Source organism: Mus caroli, chromosome 10, assembly GCF_900094665.2.
Source record: "Mus caroli chromosome 10, CAROLI_EIJ_v1.1, whole genome shotgun sequence".
NCBI lineage: Eukaryota > Metazoa > Chordata > Mammalia > Rodentia > Muridae > Mus > Mus caroli.
Window position 1 is genome coordinate 39,074,231 of NC_034579.1, and position 24,978 is coordinate 39,099,208.

The 24,978-nt window shown below is 47.1% G+C and overlaps 1 protein-coding gene across 3 annotated transcripts; it reads right to left on the minus strand.

The window, feature by feature from the left end:
• Positions 1-2,073: 2,073 nt before the first annotated feature.
• C10H6orf203 (chromosome 10 C6orf203 homolog) lies at positions 2,074-17,796 on the minus strand. 3 transcript variants are annotated; one of them, XM_021174809.2, is made up of 4 exons: positions 17,724-17,796; positions 9,673-10,154; positions 7,519-7,591; positions 2,074-2,346 (listed from the first exon to the last, which is right to left on the minus strand). In XM_021174809.2, exons 2-4 carry the CDS (start codon positions 10,140-10,142, stop codon positions 2,167-2,169), a joined length of 723 nt encoding a protein of 240 aa, XP_021030468.1. In that variant the 5' UTR covers positions 10,143-10,154; positions 17,724-17,796; the 3' UTR covers positions 2,074-2,166. The 3 variants fall into 3 exon arrangements, with proteins under 3 accessions (XP_021030468.1, XP_029338847.1, XP_029338846.1); XM_029482987.1 differs by lacking the exon at positions 17,724-17,796 and adding an exon at positions 17,546-17,698; XM_029482986.1 differs by lacking the exon at positions 17,724-17,796 and adding an exon at positions 16,806-17,402.
• Positions 17,797-24,978: the final 7,182 nt, after the last annotated feature.

Consider the following 24,978-nt stretch of genomic DNA (forward strand, 5'->3'; position numbering starts at 1 on the left):
AAAAAAAAAAAACCTTGATAATTGGTGTTGTACCATCGAATGTGTGTGGTGGCCTGAGGACAAATTTGGGGAGTTCTCTCCTTCTACCATGTCTCAGGTTGAACACACACAGGTCACCAGGCTTACGTCATTGGCTGGCAAATGTCTTTTCCCATTGAGGCATCTTTCTGGCTCTGGAGAGTGAAAGTTTCCAAGGAAGATAAACTTTCCTGGGCTCTCCAAACCAAAGTGGTGAAAAAGCTTCAGACTCCTGGGCCCCAACTTAACCCCTTTGAGTTCCAGAAGCTTCACTCCCAGACTCAGCTCTCAGAAGTTATGGACGGCAAACAAGAGCCCACCCAGGACAAGCAGTCTCACAGGGGGACAGGGCCATGAGTTTCCTCTTGGAACCATTCCTTCCAGGTGCTAAGGCTTGGCTCCTGGGAAGTCACAGACGGACCTGAGTGTATACACCACATATACTGTGTAGTGTGCATGTGTGCTTGGCTCTACTCTGCTTCATGTAGACTTAGTTCTTCGTGTAACACTCTTGGAGGGTTAGAACACGAGTCAGTCTATCCTGATAAGACCCTGTGTATTTCCTACTGCTGCCTCACACTAAATTGTTTATTCTCTTGAGCCAGGAGTTAAACATTTTCAGTAAAAGTGTTAGATACTAAACAGTGTATGTTTTGCGGGTCATAGAAACAGTCTTACCTGTGTGTGTATATATACATATGTGTACAAACACAATACAGATATATAAAAGAACTTTAAGAAATTGCACTTTACATATATGGGTGTTTTCTCTGCATGTATGTCTGTGAACCACATACATGCCTGATACTCACAAAGGCTAGGACATCAAATCCCCTAGGTAGGACTGGAGTTACAGTGGTGAGCCACCGTGCAGGTGCTGGGAATTGAATCGGAGTCCTTCAAAAGAGCAGCCAGAGCTCTGAACATAAAATGTAAAACCATATCTTAGCTTGAAGGCCACTGCGCCAGCCTCTGGCTCTCTTGATTTATCTAGCAGCCCTAAAAGAAAGCATTCCAAATGGATTCTAAGTAGCACAGTTAGAATTAGGGGGTCAATTCTACTCCTTCCGGACAACAGAAGACAAACCAAGAGAACCAACACAAGTGTTCACCGAGACAACTGGTAAAAGGTTCACCCAGAGCTTATCTTGCGATCTGAAGGGCAATCATGATTCTGCCGGCTTTGGCCACAAGATACCTGAAACACAGCCCCTACACCAGGGAAATATTTAAAGGAACACTTACGGAGCCAGGAATGGTGTTACATATCTATTCTATAATCCTCACTCTTGACAGTTACAGGCAGGAGCAACTAAAGGCCAGCCTGAGCTATCAGACGTGACGGTGCCTGTCTGTCTTTAACCCGTACTCAGGAGCCAGAGGAAGGTGGTTTTGAGGCTAGCCAGGGCTACCCAGTGAGACCCTGTGTGTTGGTTTGAATAGGTATAGCCACCACAGATAGACTCCTCTGTTTGAATGCTTGGTCATAGGGAGTAGCACTATTAGGTGTGGCCTTGTTGGAGGAAGCATGTCACTGTGGGGGCAGACTTAAGATTTCATGTGCTCACAAAAGTGGCCCAGAAAGTCTCTTGTCTGCTGCCTTCAGATTGAGATGCAGAACTCTTAGCTTCTTCAGCACCATGTCTGCCTACGTGCCACCATGTTTCCTGCCATGGCAATAATAGACTAAATCTCTGAAACTGTAAGCCAGCCCCAATGAAATGTTTTCCTTTATAAGAGTTGCGGTGGTCATGGTGTCTCTTCACAGCAATAAAACCCTAAGACACACCATCTAACAAAAAACACAACAAAAATCAACAATAAAACAAAACCCACAAAGAAACAAGGCCAATGTACTTTAAGGTGACTCCTGAGGTAGTTAATGTGGGAAATGTCAGACAAGCTGTAATGCCCTTTCTGGCCTGGGCTCCTCCAGAGTCTGTCTCTGCACACAGCAAGGGGGCTCTCAGAATGCCAGGTCTAAGGGAGCACAGGCCAGCGCCGAGGGAACCCACAGACCCCGGCTTCCACAGAGCGCTCCACTGACCTCACAAATGACAGGAGAACTTTTATTTTAGTAAAACCGTCCTCTTTTTATGCTCCTCCACCCCCTGACAATTAGGAGGCAGCCTGTGGGAGAGGTGATGTTTATTTGGACAAAGTCTTTTTAGGCAGCTTTAAGCTCTTCCATCGGCGCAACACCACCCGGTGCTTGTCGTTCTCAGTCTTCTCTTCATAGACCTTTTTCAGGAGGATTCGCATCACCACCTCTGTTCCTGTCTCTTTGTTCTCTCCAGTGATGAGATCCAAGGTATCTCCCACCTTCACCTGAGGACACAGGGAGACAACCTTTATCCATTTTGGGAAACTTAGGCCAATTCAAACAGCCCTGCTTTGCTTTAATGTGGTGACTGTCACATTGGAAGAGCAAGGGAGACAGTCCAACTCTTTTGAGGCTGTCACCCTAGTTCTGAACTGCATGGCTGGGAAGGCATACAGGAGGGGGCCTCAAGCACAGGGGCCAGACAGCAGGCAACAGTGGCTTCCGTCTGACATCCACGCCTGGCCTACTGAGGATCTAGGCTGAGAAGGTCATCAGTCAGTCAGGTAACTGAGGGAGCACTGGGACAAACCTGTCTGTCTGGGCAACACTGGGGAAACACTGAAAAGTAGGGCACAGCCTTAGCAAAAATGCGCAAAAGACAACACTGGATGCACCAGGAAGGAGGCAGCGCTGAGTTTTAGCCAGGATGCCCTAAAATGGGATGGGACAGTTTCATAGACATCAGTCACCATGGTTGGCTGTGGAGCATTTAAAGTCGAGCCACAACTTTTAAGTGCTGGCTGCCTCATGAGAGAGACTCATGGAGAGAGACCAGCTTCATACCACAGAGGTGGACAGCACACAAGAGGCTAGTTGGCTCCAGGAGCTGAGGCCAAACTAACCTTACCAGAGGACTTGCTGCTAAAGCTTGTCACCCTGGAGAGCCATGTTACCACCAGGCCCTCTGCAAGGACTCGGTCCGTGTTGGACGCATGGCAACACCTGGCAGATACCTGGTTCATTCAGCTCATTAGAGAATCTGGCCAGGAACTCAGGAGGTGCTCAAAACAGCCTGGCTACATGCTGGTGTTTCTGCCAAAATATAAGCCAGAAAGAGCATGGTGCCCCCCCCCCCCCGAGCCCCCACCCGGCTTCTATTGACTAAAGCATCTCATATGTGGGCTGCTGATTCTGTTGAAGGGTCTGAAGGGATTGCTCAGTGATTAACAGTGATCACTGTGCTTGTGCCTTGCTGTGCACATGGTGCACAGACATACATGTGGGCAAAACACCCATTCACATAAAATAAGTTATTTAAAGATTTTAAAATGAGTATGATAAGACAAACAAGAAACCAAGCCTCCCCTCCCATAAGCGATCATGCACAACTTAGAAACTGGTACATTTCATTCACAGTCACTTCCGTCTTTTAGATGCATTTGTGTGTGGGCATCTGCCTGTGTGGATGGCTAGGCGCCATGTGCACGCCTGGTTCCCCTGAAGGTCTCAGGTAGAATGGATCTCTTGGAATTGCAGTACAGGCACCATGTGGTACTGGGAATCGAACCTGGGACCTCTACAAGAGCAGCAAGCACTTTTAGTTGCTGAGCCATCTTGAGCCCCTAACTTAAAAATTTCGAAACCATTTATTTTGGGGTGTGGGACACACTGTGTGGAAGTTGAAATCTACCTCTATGGAGCTGTTCTCGCCTTCAACCACATGGGCTCAGGGAAAGGACTTTAGTTACGAGGCTTGGCAGCAAGCACCGATGTCTGCTGAGCCATCTCACCAACCCAGTTACTTAGGCTGGATATGGTTCCTCATGCCTATAAACCCTGCGGAGGCAGGAGGATTGCTGCAAGTTTTTAGTGAGATCATATTACAGAAAAAAAAAAGTTGAAGGAGACAGGAAAGGAGGAAGAGGAGGGGGAAGAGGAAGGAGTAGAAACTCCAAGAGTATAAAGGGGAAAGGAAGGAAGTCAGGGGTGTGAGGCCCAAGAGAGATTAATGGAGCGGTGAATACAATCAAAACATATTGTACACATGCATGAAAAATGAAATGTTATTATGAATAATTAATATGTGCTAATAAAAATGTTTTTAAAAGGGGAAGGGAAAAAAGTGATGACATTTCTTCCTTCTAGGGCTCAGACAATGTTTCCTCTTAGTGCAGCCGGCTCCTGGGAGGGGAGTTTAAGGCAGGGTGCGTGAGTGAGTCCCCATGCTTTGGCTTCTCAAGCCACCATGTCAGAGCAGAGTTAAACAGCACCACGCACTCTGGACTCCGCCTAGTCTGCAGAACACACAAAAGCTTTGCTCAGTGGCAGGCGGGGAACAGAGGGATTGAGCTGCAGCCAGACAAGCTGGACCTCAGGGCCTGAGGCCAGGCTCTGGCTCCTCGTAGCAGGCTAGGGAAGCAGGCATGCTTTATTTAGTCCCATCCAAGGACTGGTCCTCTCAGACACAAAACAAAACTGGCTGGGGTTAGGGGCTGTTTCAAATATCTACATTTCAAATCTCCGCTTAGGCAGTTTCTATGGCCACCAGGCTTCTTAGTAACAAGGCAGCGTGTGAGGGTTAATGCCGGCCTCTGCCTTTGCTGACCCTCAGGAGGAATCTGGAAAGCGGCTGAGGCAACAGAACACCCAAGGCAGGAGGAGCAGAGCAATTAGGCTGCAGCTAACAATACCTCATAGCAGGGGAAGAAAAACGGGCTTAAGGAGTTTGCAAATGAGTCCAGCCAGGAGGGCATCCAGAGGTACTGCAGCCCAGCCACAGCCCAGGAAGCGATAGAGAAGGGTGGAGAAGGCCCATCTGGAGCAGCGGCTTTTGTGCAGCTCACTGAACAATGGCTGCCGGGTCATCCTGCACCTGCCAACCTAGGTTATCAGAGCTCCCTGGCCTCAACAAACAGGTGAGACAAGAATGGAGGCCGTCCCCTTGTGTCCACACAGGCAGCAACAATGGACAGCATGATCCCCAGGAGCAGGCACTCAAAGTCTCAATGGTCACCGATGCACACAAGACAGATACACTTCCTGTTCCACACCCCGTGGCAACTCCAGATAGCTCAGATCCTGCCCTAACAGGCCTTCGGAACATGAAAGGAGAATAAAAACCACCCTTCAAAACTGTCTGCCTCCTCATTACCCCTCAGTGCTAATGGGTTATGCTTCCAAGCAAGGGCCATAGGTTTTAAGCCACCCTCTATCCCCAGACAGGTGTCACGCATCTCAGGCTGGCCTCAGATTCACTCGGTAGCAGGGATGCCCTTGAATTTCTCTGACCCTTCTACCTGCCGGATGCTTGAACCTGGGGCTTCGTTCACATGCTCGGCAGGCACTGCGTCCCTAGCCCCACTTTCAAACTTATAATTAAAGCTTTCTTACATTTTCCTTATTGAGTTTTGTTAAGTGATAATCTCATGGTTAAAGACCATGGTAGAACATCCGCGGGGCAAAGGCAAGCAGATATCTCTGAGTTCAGGGCAGCCTCGTCTACATAGTGAGACCCTGTCTCAAATACACAAAAACCTCATTATCTATATCTCAGAGGGAGGGTGAGGCAGCCAGGCCCAGCACCTGCATCAATGCCTGACGACCGAGTTCTGTCCCTGAAACCAACATGGAGGGTTGGGGGGAAAGAAGCCACTGCTTCACACTGCTCTCTAACCTCCACCTACATCTATGCCGTGACATGCATGTCCTACACTCCCCAACTAAATATATATATATATATATATTTTTTTTTTAAAGATTTATTTATTTATTTATTATATGTAAGTACACTGTAGCTGTCTTCAGACACTCCAGAAGAGGGAGTCAGATCTAGTTACGGATGGTTGTGAGCCACCATGTGGTTGCTGGGATTTGAACTCCAGACCTTCAGAAGAGCAGTCGGGTGCTCTTACCCACTGAGCCATCTCACCAGCCCTAAATATATTTTTTTAAGCTGGAAAATAAAAGGCATGAAGGAAATTACTAGAGGAGAGCTGGAGAGTTGGTGCGGCAGCAGACTTGGCCTTGGTGCAGCACTCCCACAGTGGCTCACAACCATCCTCAACTCCAGCTCTGGGAGACTTGGAACCCTCTTGTGGTCTCTGTGGGCAGCAGGCATAATTATGCACATACATACTTGCAGGCATTTATATACATAAAATAAATTTAAAAAAATAAAATTCAAAATATAAAAGGCATGAAGAAAATGACTACAGCTGGAGAGGTGGCTTAGCAGTTAAGAGCATCTTCTGGCCAGCTGCCTGTTGCTATTGCAGAGGACCCTGGTGTGGTTCCCAGAAATCACTGCGGCTCACAACCAACTACCTGCAACTCCAGTGCCAGGGGGTCTTCTGACTTCCACAGGAACTGCACGCGCACACAAGCAAGACACTCAAACACAAAGAAAGCTTAATACATTTGAAAGCTTAATATATCCCATAATAACCTTTTTTAAGATAAATGAGTAATATTTAATTCAAAATATATGGAGCATATTGAACATATGAATAAATTATTATTATTTTTGTTTGTTAAGATATAGTCTTAGCTAGCCTGGAACTAGATGAGATGAGCAGATTTGGCTGGCTGAATCTGTGGCAGTCTTCCTGACTCTGCCTTCCTGTGTGTGTGTGTGTGTGTGTGTGTGTAGACAGCGTCTCAGGTAGCCCAGGCTGACCTAGAACTCCTGATCCCCATTTCTCCATTTCCCACGTGCGGCTTTACATATGTGCACTAAGAACACTGTTTAACAGAATTTTACTTTTAAACGAATGTGTGTATGTTTGTATCTGTGTGTGTGTGAGAGAGAAACAGAAAGATACAGACAGACAGGCAGGCAGACAGACAGACAGACATGTTACACAGCAAATGTTGGAAGTACCTCCTTTTATCAGTTGGGGGTTTTGTGTGGTTTATTTTTTGAAACACGGTCTCACTGTGCAGCCCTGGCTGACCTGGGACCCACATTCTGGCCTCAGCCTTCCACTCAGTGCTGGGGTGACAAGGCGTAACCACCCTGGCTCCATGTCTTTCAATTAGTAGTGCTAATACAAACTTGTTGGGAAATGAGGGGCATCTTTTTTGCCAACTGCCTGTCAGAAAGCAGAGCTCCAAGGAGAGCCTCTGCTGAAGTGACCAGAGTGACACCCCTGCTCAGGTGACCCTGCTCGGTCAACCTTTCCTGTGTCATCTACTTGCCATGATTCCATGGGGCTAACGTTAATACCTAGATGTCTGAGTAAGGATGGCCGCAGTCCTGAGGGTGGCTGATTCCAAATTCTTCTCAGGTCTCAATGGCCGAGAAGAGGCAGTGGCCTGTAGGTGGTTCCCACCAGCATGACCAGGACTCAGAGGACCTCAGAGAAGGCACCAGGGCCCCCAGGGAGTCACAGGGACAGCACTGAGTAGCAGAGTAACAGACAGGGCCGTGGGGCTGTCATGGCGGCGGAGTGGCTCACCGTTCTGCTTTTCTTCCACAACTTCTCCCCATTCAGTCTGAGTTCACCTTTGTAGAATGCATCTTCTACTTTGCTATTAAAAAGAAAAAAAAAAAAAAAAAAACACTTAAAATTGAAATCACTCAATGATCACACAGCTTTGAGAAAAGCAGCTGCTGTTAGTGTCTGCTCAGTGAGTCCCCACAGCACCCTGCGCTTGGCCGAAAGTCACGAAGTGAAAGTGGCCATCACTGACACGCATCTAACAGGAGGCCACAGGGTACTTGTGATTCTGAAAGGGCTCGCTGCTTCTCAGGCAGGTGGCTGCTGCATGGGGTTTTATGGTGGTTTAGAAGCAACTGCAAGGCAGTAGCTCATGAGTCACAACGGTCAGAATGAAAGGGGGTTTCCTGCCCCTCAGCTACCTGCTTGGCACTCAAGAGTGCAAAACTAGGCACCACACGTATGGAACTGCCTGTGTGCTCCCAGGGCGGAGTAATTCCAATCGGACAGCCATTCACCTCTGAATTTAACCCCCTGGTGACCTGACTCCAGATGACTGACACCTGGCTCTGCTTAATAAAGGGAGCAGCCAGCATTCAGGCCCTAGAGGAGTTAGTTAGCCAGATACCAGGCAGCAACCAGCAACCCTGATCAGGATGCTCAAAGCAGGGCCTACAGTCTTATATGTTCTGTGGATTTAAACAGTAAAGGACACAATTAATGATGCCACAAAAGATACAAACTACATACGGAGATCTTCAATTTGCTCTTACCTTGGCTCTCGCCATCAATGACAGAGAACAGAGAGTGAACGCACACTTTGGTCACTAGCAGCACCCAGCAGAGAGAATGGCCGCACTAAAGGAACTTTAACATCCACCCTCCCACCCCTGTGCAGGCGCTGCATGTGACACGGTGTTTGTCACAGCTCAAATCCACGCACAACGGCCTACTGCACGCTAGGCCTAGGCACAGTGCTGGACACAGACCTTAATCCTACCTGCTTATACCTGCATCCCAGTACTTAGTAGGCTGAAGCAGGAGGATTTCAGTGAGTTGTAGGCCAGCATGGGCTATAGAGTGATAATGTGACTTTAAAGGGTAAAAGGGGTGGGGGTTGGAGGTGGAACCCACAAAGGTGCAAGGACAGAACCAACTTCACAACGCAGTCTTGAGTCCACACGATAGAGTCTGCACATCTTGCCTATCACACATGGACATTTGATACATTTTAAAAAGGAACCTGGCCGTTACCGTCTAAAGTAGCCCTCTCAGTCCTAATCACAGCAGAGACATTCCAGTATGTACAGAAGGCCGCTTACTAGGAGCCCAAAACAACAGTCTTTTGGTCCAAGAACCCACTCTCTGTTTCCTTAGACAGCCTCTCAATATGTAGTTCAGGTTGGCTTCTAACTGTCTCCTGACCTAGCCCCACATATGCCAACTGCAGGCATGGCCCAGAGCTTTAGGTCGGACTGCAGTCCTTTGTGTGCATTTTGAGAATGTACAGTCATAGTGAGTCTGTGCAGGCCAGAGGACAACCTCAGAGACCAGCTCTCTCCTGCTCCTTTCTGGGATCAGGAATCAGAGTCAAGTCGGCATGTCTATATGCAAGCCACCTCAATGGCCCAGAAACTGCATTCTGGTTTAGTGTGTGTGTGTGACTGTGGGTCCACATCTGCCCTGGCACATGTATCTGTGACAACTGTGTGAGTCAGTTCTTTCATTATCCTCTGTGAACCCCAGGAATTGAACTCGGGCTGTCAGACCTGCCGACAGGTACGCCTACCCACTGAGCTAACGTGACAGCCCCATGACCCGTGTTCTTAACCATCACCTCCTATTCATCTGGTTGATTCTGGGATGTACTTTCTCATGCTGCAGTATATGGGAAATCCTAGTGATTTTCTGTAGCTATGTATGCTTTCTCTTTAAGAGGTTATCACTAGGGATAGAGGCATGGTTCAGTGGTAAAACGCTCGCCTACCACGTACAAGTCTCTGGGTTCGATCCCCAGCACTGTGGAGAAAAAAGAGAAAACTGGAATAGGTCACCTGTAAAGTCCTTTCACATCTATGGTTATTACTCCCCATGACAGAGGACACCAAGTGACTGGCACGTGGCATCCCACCCGGCAGACAGCTGGTTCCTGGTGACATGAATCATACTCACTTTCTCCCCACGTCAAGGCCCGTCTTCAGGATGACGTCGTACCGGAAAGACTGCACCACCTTTTCTAGGTCTTTGTAGTCCTTCACCACACCAGGCTCACTCTCAAGCTCCTCCTCCTGCTCGCTCCTCTCGGGGTAACTGCTCTCCTCGTCGGAGTCCTCTTCGTCTGCCTCTTTTTGCAGGGTCTTTTTCGTAGACTTTTTGGAGTTTATATTGCTTTTGAGTCGTATAGAAAATGGAAAATAACATTCTGGAGATACTAAAAGCTCTGGGAGTCGCAGAGAGAAGATGTTGCGGAAAAGTGTTTTATAATTTGATGTGTTTAACTTGGTACTGGAAAAATACAAGTATCGGTTCCGGGAAGCACAAAGTTTGTGTGATGATGTCCCCTGAATCACACCCCAGAGTCTGGTCCAGGCATCTGGCTTCCTTAGAGCACCTGTGAGCAGTCTGACACCAGGCACAGCCATGCTGCTCAGGACCTGCGAAGGAAAACAGTGGCGCATTATCACAGTGTGGTCGGTGCTTAGCACACAGGCGTGAACACACCTCACACACTACATAGCTAGCACTGCATCTCCACCTCCCGTGCAGGGCTGGGTCAGTCCACTCAGGCCGAGAGCCAAGCACACTACAGGGATCTTCCTAGCTGCGATCAACCTGCTTGCTCGTAGGACCGTCTCAGGGGTCCAGTGAGGCAGAAAACCTACGCAAAACACTGGTTTAGTTTTTCTTCCTCACCGCACAGAGCTCTGGGTACTGATCACAACTGAAAAATATTAACAGTAGGTACTAATGGTTTGTTTAAAAAAATAAAAATAAAAACAAAAAAAGGCTGGACATGGTGGCGCACACTTCTCATCCCTTGGGATGCAGAGGCAGGAGGCTCTCCGAGTTCCAGGCCTGCTTGACCTATAGGCAAATTCCAGGCCAGCCAGGGCTACACAAAGGAATCCTGTCTGGAAAAACAAGAACACAGACAGACAGACAAACAAACAAAGGAGTTCATAAAATCCACAGACAGTGACTCTCCCAACCTTATTTCCACCCAGATCCTGAGAAGTCAGAGCAGCACAAGGGAGCAGAAGAGACAGCTCTGCTTGTCCATGGCTCGCATCTCCTTCCACTCCTTAGGAGAACTCTACAGGGCGGGGGGGAGGGAATGGAGCCCACAAACCAGGCAGACAGTCATTTCTGGACACCCCAGAGAGAAATCAAATCCTAGTCACTATAAATGCGACAGAAACCATCTTAATACAGCGGTGGCAGGCCTCCTAGAATAATCACAATATAAATGGCTTACTCACTCTCTTTATTTCTTTTTCCTTCCTTCCTTCCTTCCCTCCCTCATCTATCTATCTATCTATCTATCTATCTATCTATCTATCTATCTATCTATCTATCTATCTATCTATCTATCTATCTATCTGAGACAGGGCCTCTCTACTTAGCCCTGGCTGTCCTGNTATCTATCTATCTATCTATCTATCTATCTATCTATCTATCTGAGACAGGGCCTCTCTACTTAGCCCTGGCTGTCCTGGAACTTACTACATAAGTCAGGTTGGCCTCAAATTCAGAGATCCTACCTCTGCCTCTTGAGGGCTAGGATGAAAGGCTTGTGGGAGCACATCAGGCCAAGATGGTTCTAAAGACCATGATTTGCTAATAAGATAAAAGATTTCATAAGCTTAAATAATACACACATAAAACCTGACCAGCTGGTCGGCATCCTCCTCGTATTTGGGGTCTGAGACTCACTTCCTTTATAAATTCTTTGATAATGAGCCTCATGATTTTCCTTCCTAGTTTCCATTCATTACAAGGCTGATAACAACGTCTGTGTGGCTCACAGAAAACACACAGGGAGCCACTCCTCCTAACTTTTGGTTAATCTTTAGAATAAGCAAACAGCACAGGCTTGGCTCTGATCCCACAAGCCTTAGAACCCCAACTAAATCCTAAATGACCAGGATTTCAGGGCTCATGGTTGTTTGTTTGTTTTTGGTTTTTGGATAAAAATAAAATTAAAAAGATAAAAAAGAAAAAATATATACTATATATTACTTTATTTATCCATCTGTTTTGGCTGCATGTGTGTCTGTGCACCACTGCATGCCTGGTACCTGTGGCAGCCAGGAAGTTGTTACAGCTTGGAACTGGAACCAAGATGACTGTGAGCCATCCTGTGGGAGCTGGGAATAGACTGAGACTCTGTAGGAGCAATGAGTGCTCTTTTTGTTGTTTTGGTTTTCTGAGACAGGATTTCTCCCTGTAGCTCTGGCTATCCCAGAACTAATCTAGTAGACCAGGTTGGCCTTGAGCTCAAAGATCTGCCTGCCTCTGCCTCCCAAATGCTAAGATTAAAGGTGTGTGCTACCACACCTGTCCCTCAACAAGTGTTCTTGACCACTGAACCATCTATTCCCAGCCCCTGGTTTTGGCTTTTGAGACAGGGTCTCCTCCTGAAGCGCTGGCTGCTCTGGAACTCACTCATAGTCCACACTTGTCTCAGATGACGAGTGATCCTTTTGCCTCAGCTTCAAAGTACTACGACTACAGGCACAGGTGCCATGTCTGGCAAAAAACGATAGTCCAATGCATTCCCATTTAATAGAGACCCACCCAAAAAAGATTTTTAACTTTGTAGGCTTAGAATAAAGAAAGAAAATAGCATATGTCTACGCTGGGAATGTAGCCCAGTTGTGGACTATTTGCCTAACATGTACATGGCCCTATTTGGTCCTAGCAATGTAAAATAAAAGGATATGGAAGCAGTGTATTTTCTGTGCCGGCACAGCAGGAGCTCGAGATGCTACAGTTCATGTGAGAGGCACAGCAGTTAAGGATACTGTCACCAACCTGGCCTGACAGCCAAAGTTCAATCACCAGGACCATGTGGTAGAAGGAGAGAGGTGACCCTTGCAAACTGTCCTCTACACTCACACAAGTACAAGCACTACATAAAGGAATAAGTGTTAAAAGCCCCTACTCTACAGCACACAGCTCTTTCCTTTCAGGGATATCTGGATGTGTTTCTTTCTGTATCCATCATTGGCCGCATTTTTAAAGATTTGTTCACTTTGATTTTACTTGTGTGGGTGCTGTCTTCATGTGTATCTGTGCCCTGTGTACACATGTGTATCTGTGCTCCGTGTATATGAAGTGCCCATAAAGGCCACAAGTGATTGTTCCTGGAATTACTGTGAACCACATGTAGGTACTGGGAATTGAACTGAATCCTCTGAAAGAGCAGCCAGTGGTCTTATTCATTGAGCCATCTCTCCAGCCCCACAGGCAGAGGAGTATTTACCTGTACTAGGAAACCTAGCTGAAGATACCACCTTAACTCATGTTCGTGTGTGTGTGTGTGTATGTGTGACATCTCACAAAGGTTTCAAAGCCAACTGTTACCTTTATTAGTGACTCACTCCCTCTCCCTCAGCTGCCAGCAGGCAAACATCCCAAACAATGGGAGGCTAGATAGAAATGTATAAAAACCGTAAGATGGAAGGAAGGCATCAGTCTGGTTTTTGCCAGAGATGGTGACCATTTGTAGATGCCAGCAGAGAACAGGCCCCAAGGGAGGCCCAGGAGAATCCCGAGCTGGTTGGGAGAGCCCTGAGTGTGGAGTGAAGATTCTGAAAATGTGACGGCACAGATTGCTGAGCTGCTCTTAAATCAAAGAGGGAATGCTGGGCCGCTCCACTCATCTGAAGAACAGAATGCTGCTTGAGGTATGTATGCGTTTTCAGCACTTTGGGAATAAAGGCTCAGGAGTTCAAGGTCTGTTTTGTTTTGTTTTGTTTGTTTTTCAAGACAGGGTTTCTCTGTGTAGCCCTGGCTGTCCTTGAGCTCACTTTGTAGACCAGGCTGGCCTCGAACTCAGAAATCCGCCTGCCTCTGCCTCCGGAGTGCTGGGATTAAAGGCGTGAGCCACCACGCCTGGCTAGGAGTTCAAGGTCAGTATGAGATCCAAACATAAAACAGACAAACAAACAATCCAAAACAACTTAAAAAAAAAAAAAAAAAACAAACCCAACTGGGGCAGAAGGCAAAGTGCCAGTAATCTCAGCTCTTAGGAGTCAAGACAGGAGCACTGTTAGTCTGAGGCCAGGCCGATCTCACAGCAAGTTCCAGGTCAGGTATGGAGACATACAGGTGAGCCCATCTCACACGGTACACAGAACAAACTAGGGCCAGGGAGACAACTCAGTGCTAACTAATGGTGCTTGCTGTGCACACAAGAACCCACTCCCATTTAATAGGCTGAGCACAGCTGTGTATGCCTATGATCCACCTTTTGGGAAACACAGACATTGGGAGAGCTCGCTAACCAGCCCGCTATCCAGCCTAGCGATGATGGCAAGCTTCAGGTTCAGTGAGAGACCAGTCTCGAGGCAATGAGGTAGACAGTGATGGAGTGACAGTTCCAACAACCTCACCTAGCTTCCATCTCTCTCTCTCTGTCTCTCTCACTCACACACACACACACGATTTCTTTTCCTTCGGTGTGGCCTCCTGTCCCAGCTCTTCTGCCATCCTTAACATTTGTCACTTTCCAGATTCTGGTAGCGCCAATATGTCCTTTGCCTTCACACCCCCACGCCTCCCTTTTGAGGTAAGGTTTCATGTATTCTAGGCTGCTTTAAACTCACCATGCTAGCAAAGGCTATTCCTGAACTTCTGCTCCTCCTGCCTTGGCCTCTTGTACTGGGTTTAGAGGTATGGATTACTACCCTTGTCCACCTGAGCAGAGTCAGTACAGAGGACCCGTGACGGCTGTTTGTAGTAAGGCCTGCTGCCAACCCTGTGCTGACTAGTGACTGTGGAACTGGACTTCAGCAGACTTCCCCACGTTCTCCAAACTTAAGTGACTCCCTATACTGGGACTGTGATCTGCTTCACACTGAGCACTTAGCTTTTTCCTGGAAGCCTGCCCTAAGTTGCTGTGGAGGAATTCCACGCTTCCTGCGTGATCCCAAGGCAGACTTGTAGATAACACCAGGCCTGGCTTCCTTCTTTTTGCCCACGTCTCTCCTTTTTCCTTACTTTGCATCATAAACCCACAATGTAATAAATCATAGCTGCAGGTATGGCTGTAAGCTGAGGCCTACAGACACAATGTCTAACTAAGTGTCTGACATGGCCAAACCGCCAAACCCAGAACTAAAGCAGGTCATGTCAGACCTGCTGAACCTGGAACCTTCTTCATTTTAGTTAACGTAACATCATCTGTCTATCTGTCTGGTGACTCAAAACAGAACCTAGTGGCTTTCCTTTCTTTCTTTTCAAGGCAAGGTCTTGTTATACAGCCCTGTTGTCCTTCAGTTCACAGCCCCCCTCCCCGGGGCTCCCACACCTTGGGATTACAAGCATGTCACGCCACGTCCCGCTTCTTGTGACTTTCCACTGCCTCGCTTTGAGACAGGGTCTCAGGTAGCTCAAATTCTCTAGGCTGCCTTGAAACTCTTCTGCCTCCCAAGTGCTGGTGACTGGAGACTACAGGTGTCCACTCCTGGACAGTTTCTTTTTTTTTTTTTCCGAGACAGGGTTTCTCTGTATAGCCCTGGCTATCCTGGAACTCACTCTGTAGACCAGGCTGGCCTCGAACTCAGAAATCCGCCTGCCTCTGCCTCCCGAGTGCTGGGATTAAAGGCGTGCGCCACCACGTCCGGCTTCCTGGATTACTCACGTCAATTACTGTTGTTTGTATACATGGTGTATATAAGTCAGGGTGCAAGCACACCACAGCATTGCATGTGGAGGGCGGAGGGCACCTCTCAGGAGCGGGACTCTTTTGAGTCAAGGCCTTTTGTTTTCACCATATTGTGTACCCTAGGCTAATTCTCTTGTCTCTGTCTCTCATCTTGGCAGCAGAGTACTAGAACTACATACTCACACCACACATCTGGCTTTCTGGCATGGGTTTCAGGGAGTGAATACGACCTCAGGCTTGGCATGGTGAAAGTTCAGGCCAGCATGAACTACCAGGCAAGACTATAAAAGCAGCTCCCCCAAAGCACTCAAAAGAAAAGAACACTTCTGGGCCTGGTGGGGCAGGATGATGTGACGTTCAATGGCTGCTTAGGCCAGAGTGTGGCCATGGTCAGACTGGGTAACTTAATGAGAGCCTGTTTCACAGAATTAAGAAAGGTGCTACTGTAAACCTGGTCCAAAAGTCCATGGCTGGGAAGATCCTGGGGAGCCTGTTGTTGGTTTGCTACACAAATATGGTGTCAAAGTGCCTTCTACATATACACCCAGAAATTAGTCAAAAAAGCTTCTCTTTGCAGTGGGCATCAGTTAAAGTATAAACTGATTAAAGTAGGGGACTTACGTGCCTGTTATCCACTCAGCCCTAAATGAGACAGCTACAACACACCCTCTCACACAAATCCCAAATTAAACAAAACCTGAGCAATGACAACCGTCTGTCTTACTTGGTCAGCTTCAGCCCCTGCCACACTGACACTAGTCTTCATGGTCCTCACACACAAGCGGCTATCCTTAGCGAGTTTTCCATGGCTACAACTGAATTAGAGCTGGGGTGATTATAAAGGATAGAGATTTTTTTTACTCATGCCTCTAGAGTCTGGGAAATTCAAGTCAACTGCCTCTAACCCGCTTCCTCCCCTTAAACAAACTCCCCTTCCCTTCTGCACTTTAGAAGCTGCCATTTGGTGAAAGGACTTCTTGCTGCATCACAAGGTGGAAGATAAGGAGATAGTGTAAGCATGCATGCCAGAGAGAGCTTGTTTTCATAACAAAGCCACATACTCCCTTCCTTAATACCCACTAGTCCCTGAACCGACTGTCCATTCTTCAGAAAGAACCTTCATGACCTTGCTCTTCCTAAAGGTACTGCACCAAATTCCCAACACATGAAACTTGGGGAATACATTCTGGCCAAACTAGGGACCTTTGTTCCAGACAGGCCTAGAACACTCTCACCTAGGTATCTGCAAGGAAACCCACCTTCAAGTCTAGACTCAAACATCCCCTCGGCGGGGCCTACCCATTCCAACTATTCCAACGAAACTCCACCTTGCCAATCTCCACCTTGCCAATCGGTCCCCTTTACCACACTTACCCCACCCCCAGAGCTAATCACAGGCTGCTGTATAATTTACCAGATGCTGTCTGCATGTGCATACACTCCACAAGACCAGACTTCTTCTTCATCCCTGTTTTATTTAGCTCACGTGTTCAGAAATAGTGCCTGGTAATTAAAAACTTGCAGAAGCTGGGAACGCTGTTGCAAGCCTATAATTCAAGCATCTGGGAAAGAGGCAGGAGCTCACGTATTCAAGGACATCGTTCACTATACGAGGCTGGCTTAAAAAAGTCTTATATACCTAAGTCTGGAGGTGACCCAGGCGTCATGAGAGATACAGAGAGTTTTAGTAGGAAAGTAACCCGGCAGGAGTCCATATGACAAAATCTCCTTGATGGCAGTTTGCATTAGAGAGGACTAGGAAAGAAAGCCCGTAAGGTTCGTTTCGGGTGAGATTTCTATAAAGCTATAGACTCCATAACGAAGGCTAAGACTGGCAGAAGAGCAGTGTTTAGGATACACAGGCAAAGCTGCCCTTGACCTGCACTACGCTGGGAGTGGATCCACGTTCCTCAGCGTGTCACTGCTCTGTAAGACCCGGGCCTGGCCTCCAGTTGGTTGGGTCTACAGCTACGAAACCCTTCCCTTCTGCGGACGTCGGAAGCGGACTTCTACACAAGATCGGGTTCCCCAGGAGCCCTCCCATCCCGAACCTCCCCCAGGTCCCCCAAGGTCAAAGGAAACTGGACACTCCCACGCCGCCCAGCCCCGAGTCAGTATGTCTGCAGCTAGCTGCACCCAAGCCCGGGGACGCACAGCCTGGGCCAGCTCAATTCCCACGGTCCCGGGGTTCGAGAGGCATCCCGAGGCAACCCCAACTCTGCGGAACGGAAAGGGTTCCCAGACACGGCCGGAGCGCCGCAGGGCAGAAGCCAACCGAGGGCGAAGCGCCCGGCGAGGGGCTGAGCCGGCGGGCCAGTAGGGGCGCACTCACCTGCGCAGTTCGCTGGTCCCTCCCCGGATCGCGCCGACCGCAGGCGGGAGCCACCTCCGCACCTGCCCCGCCTCTTCCGCCCAAGCCTATGCAGAGAGTGGACCCCTAGGCGCATCCGAGCACGGTGGTGCCTTCACAGCGACCCCTGCTGGACGCGGCGCCTTGGAGGACCACGCTGTTGAGGTCGGGGTGTGGGGAAGTGAGGTGGGGGGCGGGGGGGGGGAGGAGAGAGGGGACGTGGGAGGCCCATCCCAGGCCCGCTGAGCTTGGCAGCCAGTTCCAGAAGAACTTGGTTTGAAAGCAAAAGTTCTTTCTCTCGAATAGCCAAAACCCTGAACTTCTTAGTGAGTTATAGATGTTGTCTCCAGAAAACTGTCTTAACATCACAGAATTTAGAATATAAGAGTTTACTTCCAACTCATGTGTAGGTGTATCGCTGTAATCCCAACACTTGGGAGACCGAGGTAGAAAGAATGGGGGTTCAAGGTTTTCCTTGGGTATATGACTAGAAAGTTCGAGGCCAGGCTGAGCTACAAAGAAATAAATATAAATGGGAATAAAATACCTCACATTGGGTGTGATCCTATCATTGGGGGAGTGGAGGCAGAAAGATCAAGTAAGTCACGTGACCTGTCTTTGGCTACATAGCAAGTTTGAGACCAGCTTGGGTTACATGAAACCCTGTCTCAATATATCAATCCCCTAACCCCACCCCTACCCCCCTCCCAACCCCCGCTTCCCCAAAGAACTAAGTCACACCTTTTTCGTTCAGTTTTCTTGCCATGTCAGAAGTGATTGGACAGGGGCGGGAGTCTAGAAAAACACAGTTTAGTGGAACCAGTGAAAACAAACCTTGGGAGTCAAATGGAATACAGCCCAGACACTAGAGGACAGTGAGTTTCACAAAAGTTTTTTTTTTTTTTTTTTTTTTTTTTTTTTTTTTTTTTGTTTTTCGAGACAGGGTTTCTCTGTGTAGCCCTGGCTGTCCTGGAACTCACTTTGTAGACCAGGCTGGCCTCGAACTCAGAAATCCGCCTGCCTCTGCCTCCCGAGTGCTGGGATTAAAGGCGTGCGCCACCACGCCCGGCAAGTTTTGTTTTTGTTTTTGTTTTTTTTAACGTAAATAATTTTATGTGTATGAGTGTCTTTGCCTGCATGTACCATGTGCCTCTATGCTGAGGGAGGCCAGAAGAGGGCATTGCATCTCCTGGGACTGGAGTTACAGGTGGTTGCTAGCCACCATGCAGAAGCTGGGAATGGAATCTGGCTCATCTGGAAGAGCAGCGGGTGCCCTTCCCTCCGGAGCCCAGGTTTAGATATGTTTGCGTTAATGTTTGTTGGGATCTATGCTGTATTAAACGAGAAGTCGCCTTCCTGATTTTCTTCTTTTTCAGACGTTTCCCTTCCAAGTCTGTGAGCTCTGTTCCCCGCCTTTTCACTGACGCTTTCTCCTAAGTTCACACAGTAGTTTCTTGATTGTGTTTGTATAAGAGGAAAGCACAAGTACAAATTGTTTCAAATGCTGAAATGATACATCTACACGGTTGACCTTTTGAGATCAGGAGGGATACACTGTTGCATTTACTTGTAGGTCAACACCTGCCATCATGTTTGACCTGGGGAACTCAGCTCTTTTAGTCTTGGCAGCAAAAGCCTTTACCCTCTGAGCCAGTTCACCACCACTTGGGAAAAATTAAAAAAAAAAAATTAAAAAGATTGCAGGGTATGGTAGCCCATGTCTTTAGTTTTAGCACTTGCGAGGCAGAGGCAGGCAGATCTCTGTGGGTTTGAGACCAGCCAGGTCTAAAAAGCAAGTCTAGAACAGCTAGGGCTCCTTTCACAGAGAAACAGTATCTCCAAAAAACAAACAAACAAACAAACAAAAAATGTTACTTCTGTGGGTATCTGTGGGTGCGTAGGTCAGAGGACAGCTTGCAGGAGTCAGTCTACTATGTGGGGCCCAGGGATCAAAATTGCATTGTCAGGTCTGGTAGCAAGTGCGTGCGTTTACCCACTGAGCCATCTCACAGGGTGAAATCTTTTTAAGATGACATACAGAGGGCCAGGAGAGATAGATGGCTTAGTGGCTATGAGCACTGTTTGCTCTTCCAGAGAATGTGGATTTGATTCCCAGCACACATATGGTGGCTTAAACTATCTGTAGCTCCAGTTCCAGAGACCAACCCCTCTTTTGACATTTGAGAGCATCAGGCACACACACACAAGCAAAATTAATATTTGAATACACATTTATTTTCTTTATTAATTCTTCAGGTATTGTAGAAAAACACTTATTCATAATAACTAGTAATTCTGTAAAAAAGAAAAAATAGTTAATACAAAGGCCTTTATATGTGTAATTTAAAAAATATTTATTTGGGCGGGAGAGATGGTTCAGCAGTTAAGAGCACTGACTGCTCTTCCAGAGGTCCTGAGTTCAATTCCTAGCAACCACTTGGTGGCTCACAACCACCTGTAATGGGATTAATGCCCTCCTCTGGTTTGTCTGAAGAGAGTGACAGTGTACTCAGATACATAATATAAATAAATAAATCTAAAAAATATTTCTTTTATGTCTATTCAAAATTACCTCTTATAGCTTGACTGACTTTGATCTTGCTCTGTAGCTAAGGATACGCTTGGACTTTTTGTTTTCCTGCCTCCAGCTCTTGAGTTCTTCTACTGTAGGCCTGTGCAATCACACTTGGCTTTTATTTAAAATATACATTAAAAAGAAAAAGTAGGAGGCAGAGGCAGGCGGATTTCTGAGTTCGAGGCCAGCCTGGTCTACAGAGTGAGTTCCAGAACAGTCAGGGCTACACAGAGAAACCCTGTCTCGAAAAAAAAAAGACTGGAGGTGTAGCTCAGTGGTAGAGTATTTGCATAGCATATGTGTGCTCTGGGGTTACTGTAAAAATAAATAAATAGCAAATAAATTAAAAATAAAGCTGGACATGGTGACTCACTCATGCCTATATAACTTGGGAGGTGAGGCAGTTGAGCCTCTGAGAGTTTGGGGCTAGCTTAGGCTACAGAGTGAGCCAGCCTGGACTACAAAAACCCTGTCTCAAAAAGCAAAACAGGATCAGTCAGTGTGGTTCAGTTGGTAGAGTGCCTAGCATGTACAAGACTCTGATTTGAACCCCAGCCCTACATAAGCTAGATATTGCCATGAGCTGCAAGGCTAAAGGCTGGGAGTGTGCTCTCTGTTGGAGGAGACTGGAAACATGGAAAGAGGAGGAGGCAGGCTGGGTGGCCTGCAGGGGAGCAGTCATCTATGAGGAGGAAGCTGCGGTTGGTAGGTACAGAACCTGTCAGCATCCAGGTTGTGAAAGCTGCAGCTGATTGTTTCTGCCCACACTGGCTTTAGCTAAAAGTCTGCCATTTGTCAGCATCTGTACTTGAATGGAGAGAAGGCATTGCCATCCCCATGGGTCTGAGGTGTGAGGTCCTTGGTCACCCATGCTCACGCCAACAATGCACATCCATTCAGGACTTTAACTGCCGCTCTAGGGTGTTGTGCTGCATACCTCTGAGCTGTAATCCTAGATTTTGGGAAGGAGACGCAGGAGAGTCAGAAGTTCAAGGCTATCTATCCTCAAGTAAAAAGAGAGTTCTAGGCAGCCTGGAATGAGACTTGCTTCCAAAACTAAATAAATAAATAGGAACTCCACACATGGCTCAGCATTTCAGACCATATACCTTGCTTGCAGAGGACTGAAGTGAAATGCTACACATATAAGGCAACTCCCAACTGTAACTCTAGCTCTAAGGGATCCAGTTGGCCTCCAAGGGCCCTGTGCTCATCTGCACCCCTACATACATATGTACATACATACATACATACATGCATACATACATATTTACATAGTCTTGTTCTAGTTTGCTTGTTTTGTTTTTCCTGGACAGGGTTTCTCTAGGTAGCCCTGGCTGTCCTAGAACTAGCTCTGTAGACCAGGCTGGCTTTGAACTCACAGAGATCCACTTGCCTCAGCCTCCTGAGTGCTGGGATTAAAGGCATGTGCCACCACCGCCTGGCTACACACATAGTTTTAAAACAAATTCTTAGGGACTGGAGAGATAGCTCAGTGGTTAAGAGCACTGATCTCTTTTCCAGAGGTCTTAAGTTCAATTCCTAGCAACCACATGGTGGCTCACAACCATCTGATGCCCTCATCTGGTGTGTCTGAAGACAGCTACAGTGCACTCAAATAAATAAAAATAAATAAATCTTTAAAAAAAAGTCCTTGAACATGATGACTATTCTTAAGACCCACTGGGCTTTCTGCAAGAAATATGGCAGGTACCAGCCCCACAGAGGGATGTGGTATAAGGACAGGATTCTTTGTATGTCCAATGTTAAGGCCTAGGTAAACTAGTAAGGCCTGGATGGACTGTTAAGGCCTAGGTAACTGTTACCTAGCTAGCCTGCCATTTTGCACTGTTACTGATATTATAAGGAAACTTTCTCATATGTTGTTTCTGCTGTTACTAGGAAACTTTCTAATGCCAAGATTGATTACATATGCTGTTATGTTTTGTGCCCTTGGAAACCAATCACAATAGAAGTCAGTAGAACTGCTCTCTGTTGTTACCCATTATAAGCTTGGACCTGAACCAACCACCCAGCAGCACTTCCTGCACCTGTGCGTGAGCTTTTATGGGCTTTGCTTTGAGAAGCTGGTCCTGAGATGGGACTCCAACATGAGAGAGGCACCTGCACAGTATAAGAGGCCATTTGGAATAAGACTTCCATTTTGACTGGGGGTCCAGTAAAGTCTACACTTCCAAGACCTCCCTGGGAACTGACATCTTACTTCACAGAAAGAGAAATGTACCTGGGTAATTGACATCCTGGTTGGCAACTTAAGACATGAATGTTAGACAAGTCCCATCCTGGCGGGCAAGTTAAGACTTGAATGTTAGACAAGGCAATTCCCCTGCCATAGTTGAATACCACAACCCGTGGGCACAGGATAAGTGTACGACAAAGACATGTCCCTAAGGAAATCCCCTTTCCCTAAATCCTGATTGGTGAAGTAACTTGGCACAAATGTTTGTAGATCTCATGCTTATAAAGCCCTATACAATGTTGACTGAAGGCCACAGACCGCTTCCATGTTTTATCTGTGTCCCTAATCAATCATTCTTGGGGTGTGGCATTCAATAAATCATCCCTGCTTGACTAAGATTGGTGTTTGAATGGTTTGTGCAGTGATTGATAGGCTCCAACATCCAGGGAGAACAGACGATGACAGGAAACAGAAGGGTTTGGTGGGCATAAACTGTTTTGTTTTGTTTTTCGAGACAGGGTTTCTCTGTATAGCCCTGGATGTCCTGGAACTCACTCAGGCTGGCCTTGAACTCAGAAATCCTCCTGCCTCTGCCTCCCAAGTGCTGGGTAATTAAAGGCATGTGTCACCACGCCCGGCTTTGTTTTGTTTTTTGAGACAGAGTTTCTCTGTGTAGCCTTGGCTGTCTTGGATCTCCCTTTGTAGACCAGGCTGGCCTCAGACTCACAGAGATCCACCTGCCTCTCTGCCTCCTGAGTGCTGGGACTAAAGTTATGTCTCACCACTGACTGCCCTACTAAATAAAAATTCTTTAAAGTTTCCCTTCTTTGCTTGCTGAGAGAAAGGCTTGCTAGTGTTGCCTAGGCCTGGCTGGTCGCAAATTTCTGGGCTCAAGTGGTCCTTCTTCCTCAAGGCCTTCTTAGTAGCAGGACAACAGGCAGGGGGTGTGGTTTGGATTATCTATCTATCTATCTATCTATCTATCTATCTATCTATCTATCTATCTTAGTGCATGTGTGTTCTCTGTGCATGTATGTCTGTGCCTAAAGTGCATGTCGGATCCCCTGGAACTGGAGTTATGGATGGTTGTGAGCTACCATGTGGGTGCTGGAAATCAAAGGCAGGTCATCTGAAAGAGCAGTGCTCTTAACTTCTGGGCTATCTCTCCAGTTCCAGGATTTGCTTTTTTGTTTGTTTTGTTCAGTTATTTGTTTTCAAAACAGGGTTTCTCTGTGTAGCCTTGGCTGTCCTGGAACTTGCTCTGTAGATCAGCCTGGCCTTGAATCCACAGAGATCCATCCACCTGCCTCTGCCTCTTGAGTCCTGGATTAAAGGCGTGCACTACCACCTCCCAGTTTTCAGTTCAGATTTTTAAATACTTCTCAAAGGCCCATGAATTAAAAGCTTGGTGGTATTCGAAGTTTGAGGAAGCTGTAAAAGGTAAAGCCAGAGGCTGTAGGTATAGCTCAGTGGTAAAATGTACTCAGCCTGTATAAAGCCCTGGAGCACTCATGGGTACACATACTTTAAATATTCAAAAATGGGGCCTCATGAGAGATCTTTAGGCTGTTGAGGCCACACCCTCAAAGGGCTGCATAGGGGATGTTGGGATCTGAGCATCTCCTGAGTTTCTTGTTTCCTGGCTATTAAGTAAGTACACTCTTCCCAGGCTGCCAGGCTCTTGCCATGTGGGGCTGCTTACCACAGGTCCCAAAGCAGCCAAGACTTCCAGACAAAATAACCCTTTTCTCCTTCTGAATTGTTAACCACAGACATTTTGTTACAGTAATAGAAAATGGGTTAGTACATGGATGTTGTAAGCTAATTAATATTACAGTTATTTGTTGGGATTTTGGAAACAGGGTCTTGCTATATAGGGCTGGCTTTGAACTCATGATTTTCCCGTCTCTTCTCCCAAAGTGCTGACATGTATAAGTATGCACTATTGCTCTTGGGTCACCCAGCTTTTAAAATGCCTGGCTCACCCAGTTTTTAAAGTTAAAATTTGAAGTCAAACATTATGGTACAGGCTTGTAGTCCTAGCAATTGGGAGGTACAGGAAGGAAGGTAAGGAGTTTAAGGTCATCTTTTGGTACATATCAAACTTGGAGCCATCTTGGTTTATGTCTCAAGAAAGAAACAAGGGCTGGTAACACGTCTCAGTGAGTAAAGGTACAAACCTGGAGACCCGAGTTCAAGTCCCTGGAACCCACCTAAAGGGGAGAAAACTAACTCCACAAAGTGTTCCTCTAACTGTGCTATTGAATAATGCCCCACCCCTAAAATAGTAAATGAAATTAAAATTTAAAAAGAACGAAACAGCTGGGGCGTGGTGGCACAAGCCTTTAATCCTAGTACTTGGGATACAGAGGCAGGCAGATTTCTGAGTTCGAGGCCAGCCTGGTCTACAAAGTGAGTTCCAGGACAGCCAGAGCTATACAGAGAAACCCTGTCTCAGAAAA